Source organism: Phalangium opilio, unplaced genomic scaffold (genome assembly GCF_054372755.1).
Source record: "Phalangium opilio isolate 3A_F unplaced genomic scaffold, DU_Popi_V2 ptg000390l_1, whole genome shotgun sequence".
Taxonomy (NCBI): Eukaryota; Metazoa; Arthropoda; class Arachnida; order Opiliones; family Phalangiidae; genus Phalangium; species Phalangium opilio.
The window spans coordinates 161857-174020 of NW_028324234.1; the positions used below are offsets into that span (position 1 = coordinate 161857).

The following is a 12164-nucleotide window of genomic DNA, read 5'->3' on the forward strand; positions in this document are numbered from 1 at the left end:
GTCCCATAACGTGTTAAAAAAACTAAAGGGGTCACTGGACAGTTGACAAATAAATTTTTCCGAAGTTTAGATAGCTTGACTATGAAGATGCGACACTATTTTTGTACACTCCAGTGGACAATGTCCTACAATTTTTTCCAGTCAAAAGGGATATCACTGGACACGTGTTCTATAAGAAATTTTCTTATTTCTGGCCCTGGTTGGCCGTTGCGTGACTTGCGTCGTATTTCGCGTGATCGAGTGGGCTATGGTTTCGTCACCTAGTCACGAATCGTCTGCTTTAATATCTGCGGCACCGTCGACGGTTGAATTGCCAAGTCGATTCGAAGTGCAGGTAAATTTGTGTAAAAATTGTAATTTTTTAATTGTTAAGTAAGTATAATTATAGTTTAGTGTTTAAAATAGTTAGATTAGATACATTAACAGTGTTTACATTAAGGTTGCATTAGGGCCGTGCAGATTATTCGTAACTAAATAATTTGGTCAATTTACTACAAGCACTGACCAATAGAGTAGTGTCGGCAGAGAGGGGAGTAGACTGTTTATCCCTCCCTCTAGGCGCGCTTTTGTAAGAGGGGATACTGTACGCGCCTGGCAGGGGGGATGACACTGAGCTAGAGCTAGATGTCAGTTCTAGGTATGCAAACGTCATACCCTTCTATCTCTTAGCTAAGTGTCATCCCCCCTACCAGGCGCGTACAGTATCCCCTCTTACAAAAGCGCGCCTAGAGGGAGGGATACACAGTCTACTCCCCCCTCTACCGACACTACTCTATGGTATGACGTTTGCATAGTAGATCTGACAATACTCTATGGAATAATGGTTTTCAAACTTCTACAATGACAAATAATGAGTTTCGAAAAACCGTCTATTCTATTGCGGGTCAAACAATTAGTCGGCTAATGTTTTTATCGGTCTATTTACCAAATTCTTTGGTTTTCGTAACAAATTTTTGATTTGTGAATTTGAGGGCGTTGTGACTGTGAGACCACACGGGCAGGGCTGGAACTAAGCACAGGACACTGCTCATTGTCCAATAAATTATTAAAATGCCCTATATTTTTTAAAAAAAACAAAGGGGGTCAGTCGGGTCACTGGACAGTTTGACCAATAAATTTTCCGTAGTTTTGATAGCTTGACTATGGAGAAGCGACACTATTTTTGCACACTCCAGTGGACGATGTCCAATAATTTTTCCAGTCAAAGGGGGGATCACTGGACACATGTCCTATAAGAAAAATTTCTTGTATGACATGTGTCCAGTGCAGTCTCGTAAATAAGCGTATTTTTTAAACTAGTCCTTGGGACCAGTGACCCCCTAGTGTCCGAAATAATACACTGGTCTCCGGAATGGTACCCACCTTTGTTCTCCTATAGATTTGTAATTAATAAACTGGTCCCGAGGACCAGTAACCCCCACTTTTTGAATTAAAAAACTAGCCCAAGCAATTAATAAACTGGTTTTGGACCAGAGGAAGTGTGCTATTTCCCATACTGGTCCAGTGACCCCCCCCCTGTTCGACTGGACATTGTCCACTGGAGTGCGCAAAAATAATAGTGACGCATCTTCATGGTCAAGCTATCAAAACTTCGGAAAATTTATTGGTCAAAATGTCCAATGACCCCTTTAGTTTTTAAAAAGATTATTGGACAATGTCCTGTGTCCTCTGCTTATTTCTGGCCCTGCGTCATTGTTTAAAAATATCGCGTTAAGCGGCAGGGTGGGAAATAAGGATTTTTTTAAACTGGACATTTGGCCAGCGACCCCTCCTGGCCTGGAATAAATAAACTGGTCCATGACCATTAACCAGGGCGCGTCGTCTGCTAAACTAAAGAAGTGGGTTATTAAAATAGTTGAGAAAATGTCTGGACTCTGATTACCCTTGAATTCTCTTAGTGGTCTCGTGGACCACTGACCCCCCTCCCCCACCCCCTTCGATTTAATTTTTAAACTGGTCCAGGCAATTTTTAAACCGGCCATTTGCCCTGTGCCACCGCCTTATTTCCCACGCTGTTCCATGGAGTAGTAAACCGATACGCGCTGCAACCAGGGTGGGAAATAAAGAGATTTTTAAACTGGCCATATAGGGCCAGCGACCCCTCTGGCCTGGAATAAATAAACTGGTCCATGACCATTGACCAGGGCGCGTCGTCTGCTAAACTTTAGAAGTGGATAATTAAAATAGTTGGGATAATGTCTGGACTCTGGTTACCCTTGAATTTTCTTAGTGGTCCCGTTGACCACTGACCCCCCCCCCCCTTCGATTTTTCGATTTAATTTTTAAAGTGATCCAGGCAATTTTTAAACTGGTCATTTGAGTGGAAAATTTATTGGACATTGTCCACTGGAGTGCGCATAAATAGTGTCGCATCTTCATAGTCCAGCTATCAAAACTTGGGAAAATTTATTGGTCAAAATGTCCAGTGACCCCCTTGGTTTTTAAAAATATTATGGGACATTTTAAAATTTTATTGGACAATGTCCAGTGTCCTGTGCTTATTTCCAGCTCTGTTCTTTCTATAACCTTCTTCTATTTTACAGCCCTGTGAAAAAACTCGCGATACAAAATAAATCTGCAAAATGGCAGCATCGAGAGAACGTAGATCAAAAGCGGGGAATCGCATGTCTCGTCTTCTTCAAGAAGAGGAAGAAGATGATTTCTATAAAACAACCTACGGAGGATTCAATGAATCCGATGAAGATAATGAGTACAACACGGAAGATGACAATAGTGGTAATATTATATTATAATGTAAGCCCGCCCACCAAATCCATTGGATTTTATCGAATTCTGAAATCAAACAAAATCCGACGAAATCCGAAGAAATCAAATTGGATTTCGAAATCCCGTACACTTTTTCCAAAACGTCCGACCCCTCGCTGCCCACCCTTCAGAGCTCTAACATGGGTAAAGAATGCGCGTGAGGAAATTAGTTTTCACGACGCTACAGGATAGGCAACTCCCTATCTCGAACGACAGAATATTCTGTTACAACATCGGTTGTCAGCACGCGCAAACCTAGGTCTCTATGTAACCTAGCTTTGTACTTGCTGACAAGAGACAAAAAACTTCAGGATTAAAAATATCCGCGAGTTTTGTAGTTCGAGTGCACGGACCTCTAGGCCTTACTTTCAAATACTTGTCTACAGCCTACACACGTATTTGAAATGAAGGCCTAGAGGTCCGTGCACTCGAGCTAAAGAACTCGCGGATATTTTAAATCCTGTAGTTTTCCGTCTCTTGTCAGCACGCACAAAGCTAGGTTACGTAGAGACCTTGCTTTGAGCGTGCTGACAACCGATGTTGTAACAGAGTATATACAGAATAAGCTGTCGGTCGAGATAGGGAGTTGCCTATCCTGTAGCGTGAAAACAAATTTCCTCACGCACATTCTTTATCCATGTAAAATAGCGTTAAGATTTTGTAGGGTGGGCGAAACAAGTTTGCGCGTATTTTACAGTAACACCATGGATAAAGAATGCGCGTGAGGAAATTTGTTTTCACTCTACAGGATCGGCAACTCCCTATCTCGAACGACAGAATATTCTGTATACACTCTGTTACAACGTCGGTTGTCAGCACGCGCAAAGCTATTTCTCTATGTAACGTAGCTTTGTACGTGCTGCAAAGAGACAAAAAACTTCAGGATCTTCAGGATTTAAAATATCCGCGAGTTTTTTAGCTCGAGTGCACGGACCTCTAGGCCTTAGTTTCAAATACGTGTAGTAGACTGTATGCAATTTCACACCTATTTGAAACTAAGGCCTAGAGGTCCGTGCACTCGAGCTAAAAAAACTCGCGGATATTTTAAATACTGAAGATCCTGAAGTTTTTTGTCTCTTGACAGCACGTACAAAGCTACGTTACATAGAGAAACAGCTTTGCGCGTGCTGACAACCGACGTTGTAACAGAGTGTATACAAAATATTCTGTCGTTCGAGATAGGGAGTTGCCGATCCTATAGCGTGAAAACAAATTTCCTCACGCGCATTCTTTATCCATGGTAACACCCTTAAAATTGTTTTCCCGATTTCGTATTTATATTTAGGTAGTGACCAAGTTGATTCTGATTTCTCTATTGATGAGAATGACGAACGTGTCTCTGACAATGAAGAAGTAGATGAGACCAAGAGGAAAAGACAAGTGGTGACCAAAGCCTACAAAGAACCCAAGCTCACCAGGAAACTCGCAGACGTTCCTGATGAGGTAAGAATTCTTATTCTTTTTATTCTTCATGCGAGGCTTTGCAGTGCTTTACATAGACATTAGAACACTATTAAGAACCAAGACAAACTATTGCGAGGGGGGTCTCGCGATATTCTGAAGCGAAAATTTCAATACCACTGCTTCGCGTGTGTGATACAGGGTTCATACAAACCTGGAAAACATGGAAAAATCAGGGAAATAGTTGACAAAAACCTCAGGGAAAACTCAGGGAAATTCAGAATTTTTAGTAAAATTCAGGGAAATCAGGGAAATTTGCGTCAAACCGGGGCCGAGTAATTAAGCAAAATGTCTGTAAACATACCCTCCATGGGATTAACATTACACCCAACTTTGGAGGCTCATTACTCTGGTTCTACTAGAGATACGGGGATGTCCTTTGAGTATGTTATAGTCCAATTTATCCCCCATCCAACCATACTAAAGACTTGGGATTAAGACAAACAGGGGCCGAGTAATTAAGCAAAATGTTCATAAACATACCCTACATAGGATTAACATTACACTATACTTTGGAGGCCCATAACTCTGGTTCTACTAGAGATACGGGGATGTCCTTTTAGTATGTTATAGTCCTATTTGCCCCCACCCCTCATTCGTTAACATTTGCTCCATAATATACTCCATATATGGAAAATTCAGGGAAGTATATGGGGGGAAAAACCTGGAAATCTCAGGGAAATTTGTTTTCCAAAAGTTGTATGAACCCTGGACCCCTCGCGAAGAAGAAATGAGCTCACACACTAAAAAAATCTACTCTCCCATTACTGTTACTAGTTTAGTTTCGTCTGCTAAACCGAACCTCTTACCCCACGTGGTTTGTTGAATTCTCACTGGCTGAGAGAGGTAAAACTACCAAAGTTACGAATATCCTCAATCACAATGCAGAAACCGTTAAAAAATAAAGTGATTTACAAATAAGAAATATTTCTTGATTTAGGACGTTACAAGCCCGAAGAAATTGAAGAAATCAATTCCAAAGAAGAAAGTCTATGACAAAATGACAGCGCGTTCCTCGATTTCGTTACTGGAAGAACGGACGTGCGTTCGCAAATCGACGCAGGCCAAATCGCTGGAAGTTAAACGCCGGATTAAGGAAGAAGCTGAGGAGCAAAAGAAGAAGAAAAAGAAGATTGTCACCCACTACGAAAATCTGACGCAAGAAGAACTCTTAGCCGAGGCCAGAAAGACGGAGATTATCAATGCAAAGGTATTAACGCATTAAAGTAATAAGTAGGCCTTTGCGAGGACTCCGACTCGCAACCTGTTTTCCTAATTCCTACAAATTTTCGGGTACTCGCGATCGAGTCCTCGAAAAGGATAGTAACACTACTCGACGAGTCCATTTTTCCCCTATTGTAGCCTTCGGTAAGGCAATTCAATTTTAACCACATTTATGTCATAAAAATTCGCGCCAGTAGGGGTACAAGCTCGCTGATCATGGATTAACTAACGCTAGGGATTGTTCACTAACCGTCTTTCCCATTTAATACTGTCGCCAACTTCATGTTCCGAATTATTTCTTGATTCCCCTCTTCATTCCCCCAATTTATTGGACCAAAACGGATGTAGATATAGCGCCATCTCTAGGCAACATAAATCGTTTTTGCGGATTTTAAAGATGGCGGCGCCTCATTTTAGGCGGGATTTCAATTTTTTGACGTCATAGGACACGTAACATTTGGTCCAATTTTCTTATAACTAACTGTTAGGGATAGTAGCTGCGGCGTTTGGAACATGTATATTTTATCTTTATGGGGAACGAACAATCCCTAGCGTTAGTTAATCCATGCGCTGATGACGTAGAAATTGAGACAAACTTTCTTTTTTGCTCGGCTCGCGTGCTACTCACCCCCGTCCTTCTCTGAATTTGCCTCAAATTCTACGTCACAAACCAGTTCGCGCCATTTCAGACGAGGAATAAATGTGGTGTGTGTTTAAAGGTGAGTGAAATATCCATGAAGTGTAAGCTTCTATACTACATCGCCAATGCCGTGCCGAAGCCCGAAAGCGCCGCGTATAACATGCTCGTAAGCCTTGGCGTCCAATTTAGTGTATAGAATCTCATCAAGTACCCCAATCCACCTTATTCCCTTTCGCCGGAAGTTAGGCTTAGCTCGGGATTCATGGGGGGTGAGTAATGTGAATAAATTGGTCTGTCGTCCGCTACAGTACATATTTTTGGCTTATGTAGCAGACGACAAACGAATTTCTTCCCGTTATTCACCCCCATGAATCCCGAGCTAAGCCTAACTTCCGGCGAAAGGGAATAAGGTGGATTTTACGTCTATCAATTGAATTAAATAAAATTTCATCCCGAAAGTTTAATTAATACTTTTAGAATTAACCAATAATACAACACTGTTTTATAAAAATAAACTCTAATGGGTAACAAATAAGACAAAAGCAATGGTTACAAAATACGGCACTGCCCCCAAAACATTCTTTCTGCACATGCTCATCTCTCGAGTCGAGAATTTTACCCCCTTTTCACCCTCGATTTACAAGTGCATAGCCCACTCGATCACGCGCAACACGACGCAAGCTGCTCGCGCTCTAGCGAGAAGCGCCTCGTCTGTGAGCGCGGATCGAGTGGGCTATGAGTGGTGAAAATGTCGCGACGATATTTTTCAAACATAATTGGTCCGAATTTCCAAATTAGTCAGTGCGTAGTGTAATAAATAATAATTCAATATATTTCTTGTAATCTTTGCTATGCAAATGAAGTCGCTGGAGTGCTACAAGCGTTTGGAAATGGAACGGAAGAAGACCAAATTTGTCAAGAACACTTATACTGGGCCCATCATAAGGTACCATTCAGTCACCATGCCAGTAATTGAGGAATTACCCAGCATTCATTCTTCACGGCAAGATGCATCTGGTAAATATAACATAAGCCTGGCTTTTTCAAGTTTTTTTTCAAACGCTCGAACCCTTTTTCACGGAATTTTCCGCAAAATTTTGCGGATTTTTTTTTACTGTTCCGTAAAATTTTTGGCAGTGAAAACCACGCTTTAAAAGCCCTTTCCAATGAAACTAACGGAATCGTGGCAGTTTTGCTCGAGCATGGCCAACTTAGATTACCTGTGGTAGAAGGCCTGCCAGCTTCACCCGAGCCCCATGTTAAAAAACGACGCCCCTAGTTCCGACTTTCGCCGTTAGGTGCGCTACCAACCATGTTTTCCTCATAATGCTTTAAAACAGAGTCCACTTCGGAATTTTTTTCCAATAGAAACAGCATTATGAGGAAAACTGGGTTGGTAGCGCACCTAACGGCGAAAGTCGGAACTAGGGGCTTCGTTTTTTAACATGGGGCTCGGGTGAAGCTGGCAGGCCTTCTACCACCGGTAATCTAAGTTGGCCATGGCTCGAGTCAATTCTGCGCACGCGCTAGAATTTTGAATGGAATATACCGAATAATTAGGCCTTATAGAATACTCGTCGAATACTTAGGCCTATTATTCGCGAATAATTAAGCCTATTCTTCGCGAATAATTAAGCCTATTATTCGCGAATAATTAAGCCTATTATTCGCGAATACTCAAGCCTATTATTCGCGAATACTTAAGCCTATTATTCGCGAATACTCAAGCCTATTATTCGCGAATACTTAAGCCTATTATTCGCGAATACTCGAGCCTATTATTCGCGAATACTCGAGCCTATTATTCGCGAATACTCGAGCCTATTATTCGCGAATACTCAAGCCTATTATTCGCGAATACTCAAGCCTATTATTCGCGAATACTCAAGCCTATTATTCGCGAATACTCAAGCCTATTATTCGCCAATATTAGGCCTGAGTATTCGCGAATACTCAGGCCTAATATTGGCGAATTCTCGAATATCAAGGCCTACTATTCGCCGAGTGACGTTGAACCTAAAAGTAAAACTTTACCTGAGCCTAAATTTGACCAATAGGCTTATGCCAATGTGAGTGGCATCTTTAAAAAAGAACTAGCCAATCAGAAATGACAATTCTGAAGTATACCAAGGGTTTCTCATTTGGGCCTTGGCCCTTTGCGAAATCGGGTGTCGAATATGTATCAAATTCAAACAGTAAAGTTGGTATTCGATATTCGTTCGAATAATAAAGACGGCTTTGAACGAATACCTAGACGGTTAAGCATATTCGTCTCGATATTCAATCGAATTATTCGTTATAGACGAGTAACCGCCCAGAGTTAAAAATTACCAACTCGCATCTCTATCTGAAGTCCCTTTATTGCTAAAGTTATCAATGACGTGCTTTGAATATATCTTAATTTGCAGGTTCCTCTGACGTAAAACCAATTAATTCCAAATGTTCTCGTAACTTTATCACATTCACCGATGACAAATCCCTCAAGTCTTTTTTCCCCCGTCAAAAACCAAAGCCAATCATCAAAACGCCTTGCCCCATTACTCGTTTACGCGCCAAATACTTCGACCCCGTAACGCAGATCCATTACGCTAATCTGCAAGCGTTTCGAGTGCTAAGGGAAGCTTATTACCAACAATTAGAGTTGAAAGGCGATGTCAGACAACCGGAAGTCGCCGCTTGGGTGGAATGGAGGAAGAAAAACAGACCTCCCCCGAGACAACATAAAACTAAAGCGCAAGTAACCGAACAACAGCAACAAAGAGTCGCTCAATCTGTTGCTGTGGCAACGCCGGGTAGTGCGTTGCAAACTAACGTTAATACCGCGGGAAACCATCCTTGAATCATGATTTCTTGTAACTAATCACAGGTTTTTAACTAATAAATTTTAGGTAATGCATTTTGGTATCGTGTGTTTTATTTTGAGGTTTGCCAGTCAGTATTTTTAGGTTGCGAGTAGTGGACAAGGCCGAAAATAAGAAAAAATCCTTACAGGACATGTGTCCAGTGACGCTCCTTTGACTTGAAAATTTATAGGACATTGTCCACTGAAGTGTGCAAAAATAGTTTTGCATCTTCATAGTCAAGCTATCCAAACTTCGGAAAAATTTGTCGGACAATGTCCAGTGTCCTGTGCTCATTTCTGGCCCTGGTAGTGGGAAACTGGACTCGCGAGTTCAGCGAGCCTTCAATATAGTCAAAAATTATTAATCGAGTCCTATGCGAGTCCAAAATTTTTTACCTAGTCTAATTAGCCTTCTTCCTGATCAGCGCCACCTACCCATAGCGGCGACTTTCTGAACTACTGTAATCGGCAAGCCAACTAGATGTCGCTAATTTTTGGTCAGACTCCCAGAGTGCCCGTCAGTGACGTCACCAGATTTTAGCGACATCTGGTTGGCTTGACGATTACAGTAGTTCTCAAAGTCGCCGCTATGGGTAGGTGGCGCTGATCAGGAATAAGGCTAATTTAAAAATAATCCCTTAATTAGTTACTTAACGTTCGAAAAGGCGGCAAAATATTTACAATTATCATAAGTCAGTGTGTAGAAGCCTACAATTCTAGTTCTAGGTTTAGTTAAAGTACGAATGTGGAATAGAACGCGTAGTGCTGCGCATGACAAATGATGCTATATCTTAGCCTTTGCTAAGCTAGTGTAACAGCGCCAGCACTGACAAGTGACAACGCAGCCACAGACTGTTATCGCGTGTGTCAACTAAAGCGTCGTTTATTGACATAGCCTATTCGATCATGCGCTGCTAAACGCGTGATCGAGTGGTCTATGGTACTGAGAGACGTCGTGTAGCTTGACTCTTCGCGAAGAAGAAATGGACTAGCCCGACAAAAATTAGACTAGGCCTAGTTTAAAGAAGAAAAATAAGAGAAAAATGGACCCTTCGAGTAGTGTTACTAGCCTTTTGGAGTACTCTAGGTCTAGGAAAACAGGTTGCGAGTCCGAGTACTCGCACAGGCCTAGTTTTATTGTATAGTGATAGGCGTTAACCGATATGGCACTTAAGTCCCAGTTTATGTTATCAAAACAGATCTATTTCACTATACTTACCTTTTTCTTAGATATTTAATTTATTTAAGTCATACAATAGACCTTTTCACACTTATGGCCGCGCATGAGCAGTTGCAAGTTTGTTGCCATGAGTTTTACAGTTCAATGGAGTTAACGTGTAAAATAAACTACGATGGACGTATGGGAGACCTTTTGAAATTTAATATTAAAATAAAATGCCTAGTATTTAAACCGAGAGAGTAAAATTAAAGCCATGTTAAGAAACAAACAGTTTTTAAGTTCTAATGGAAACGGTGCAATGATAATAATTGGTTAAAACTCACTAAGCCTCGGCGACCGTATGGGATCATCGCTTCATAGTATTGGTCCATTTGAGCGCCGCATAGTTCTCAAGAATCTCGCGGCGTTTTTCGCTAGGGAAATGTGTCTGCCAGCATTGCACCTCCGAAAATGGCGCTAGGTTTCGCCGCCGAAAATGAGCGACCGCCGTATCGGCGGCGTTACTTCAACATGGACCAGGACTATTGGCGGACATCGCCGATGCCGTGCCCGAAAGGGCCGCGTATAACACGCTCGTAAGCCTTGGCGCCCAATTTGGTCTGTAGAATATTATGAACTACCCCAATTTTACGTCTATCAATTTAATTCGATAAAATTTCACCTAGGAAGTTCAATTTATACTTTTACAACCATTAGTACAACACTGATTTATAAAAATTAACTCGAATGCCTAACTTGTAAGGTTAAAGCAATGGATACATAAATACGACTGGCAACAAACATTCTTTCTGCGCATGCTCACCTCTCGAGAATTTTACCCCCTTTTCACCCTCGCTCTAAATGTGAAAAGGTCTATTAGAAAGCGTGAGTTAGTGCATGGCTTAAAAAATTTTTTGAAACAGTTACCAATTGGACAACTTAACTTCACGCTGCGAGAATTGAGACTATACCTTTTCAGCCTAGGGGTCCGACATTCTCAAAAAAGCGTACGGGATTTCGTGATTTCGCCAAAGATTTCGTCATTTTGCACAGATTTCGTGATTTCTTCATTGATTTCGCGATTTTGCCTAAGATTTCGTGATTTCTTCATTGATTTCGCGATTTTGCCTAAGATTTCGTGATTTCTTCTTGATTTCACGATTTCGCCAAAGATTTCGGAATTTCCTCTTTGATTTCGTAATTTCTTCAAACATTTCGTGATTTTTGTGTGAAAGATTTCGCGAGAAGCGTACGGGATTTCGTGTAAATGTCGGACCCCTCGTTTTCAGCATTTCCAAGCCTGGTTTAGTTTAAACAAATGCCACTAGATGTCCCATAATCGAGGGGTGGAGTTGACTGGTCCTCATAAAAGAATTGACGAAAAAAATCGCTTGATTATCCTTTTCACCCTCCCTTTACGACAACCCGTTTAAAGGGAGGGTGAAGTGATTTTTTACCGATTCTTTCTACAAATTATAACACCAGTCTGCGTAGTGAAACATCCAGGAAATACAGTCTCCGAATGATTTTAAAATTCAAATTAGGTTCAGATTTTATGGATAATTTGAAATAAGGACCTCTGACCAATCGCCTAATGCCCTGCCTTTTTATTAACAAAATTCTGGTGGCACGCTCCACTCCAAATAAAATTAATTGCGAGATTTCGATAAAAATTGTGCGCAACGTGATAATCGTGGCGCGAGACATGGAGCGTGCCACGAGAATTTTGTTAATAAAAAGGCAGGGCGTTACGCGATTGGTCAGAGGTCCTTATTTCAAATTATCCATAAAATATGAACCTAATTTGAATTTTAAAATCATTCTGAGTCTGTATTTTCTTTTAATGTTTCACTATGCAGACTGGTCTTGTAATTAGTGGAAGAATCGATAACAAATCACTCGATTTTACACTTCACCCACCCTTTAAAGCATAGCGCGGCTCCAATGGATCCCCTACAAGTTGACTTTCCTTACAAACTCCAGTTTTGGCTTGTCGAAGGCAGGAGGCATTTGTGGGCGGGATTTATAAGTGCACTTATAAACCCCGCCCACTAGCCTTTGCCAAGCTAAAC

General features: G+C 41.4%; 1 protein-coding gene across 1 annotated transcript; it reads left to right on the top strand.

Annotated features, from left to right (window-relative positions):
- The first annotated feature begins 244 nt into the window (after nt 1-244).
- Nucleotides 245-8987, top strand: YL-1 (Vacuolar protein sorting-associated protein YL-1). The gene is made up of 6 exons (XM_089861514.1): nt 245-334; nt 2544-2736; nt 4052-4209; nt 5168-5437; nt 6955-7108; nt 8500-8987. The coding sequence occupies exons 2-6, from the start codon at nt 2583-2585 to the stop codon at nt 8928-8930; spliced, it is 1167 nt and encodes a 388-aa protein (XP_089717640.1). The 5' UTR covers nt 245-334; nt 2544-2582; the 3' UTR covers nt 8931-8987.
- Nucleotides 8988-12164: the final 3177 nt, after the last annotated feature.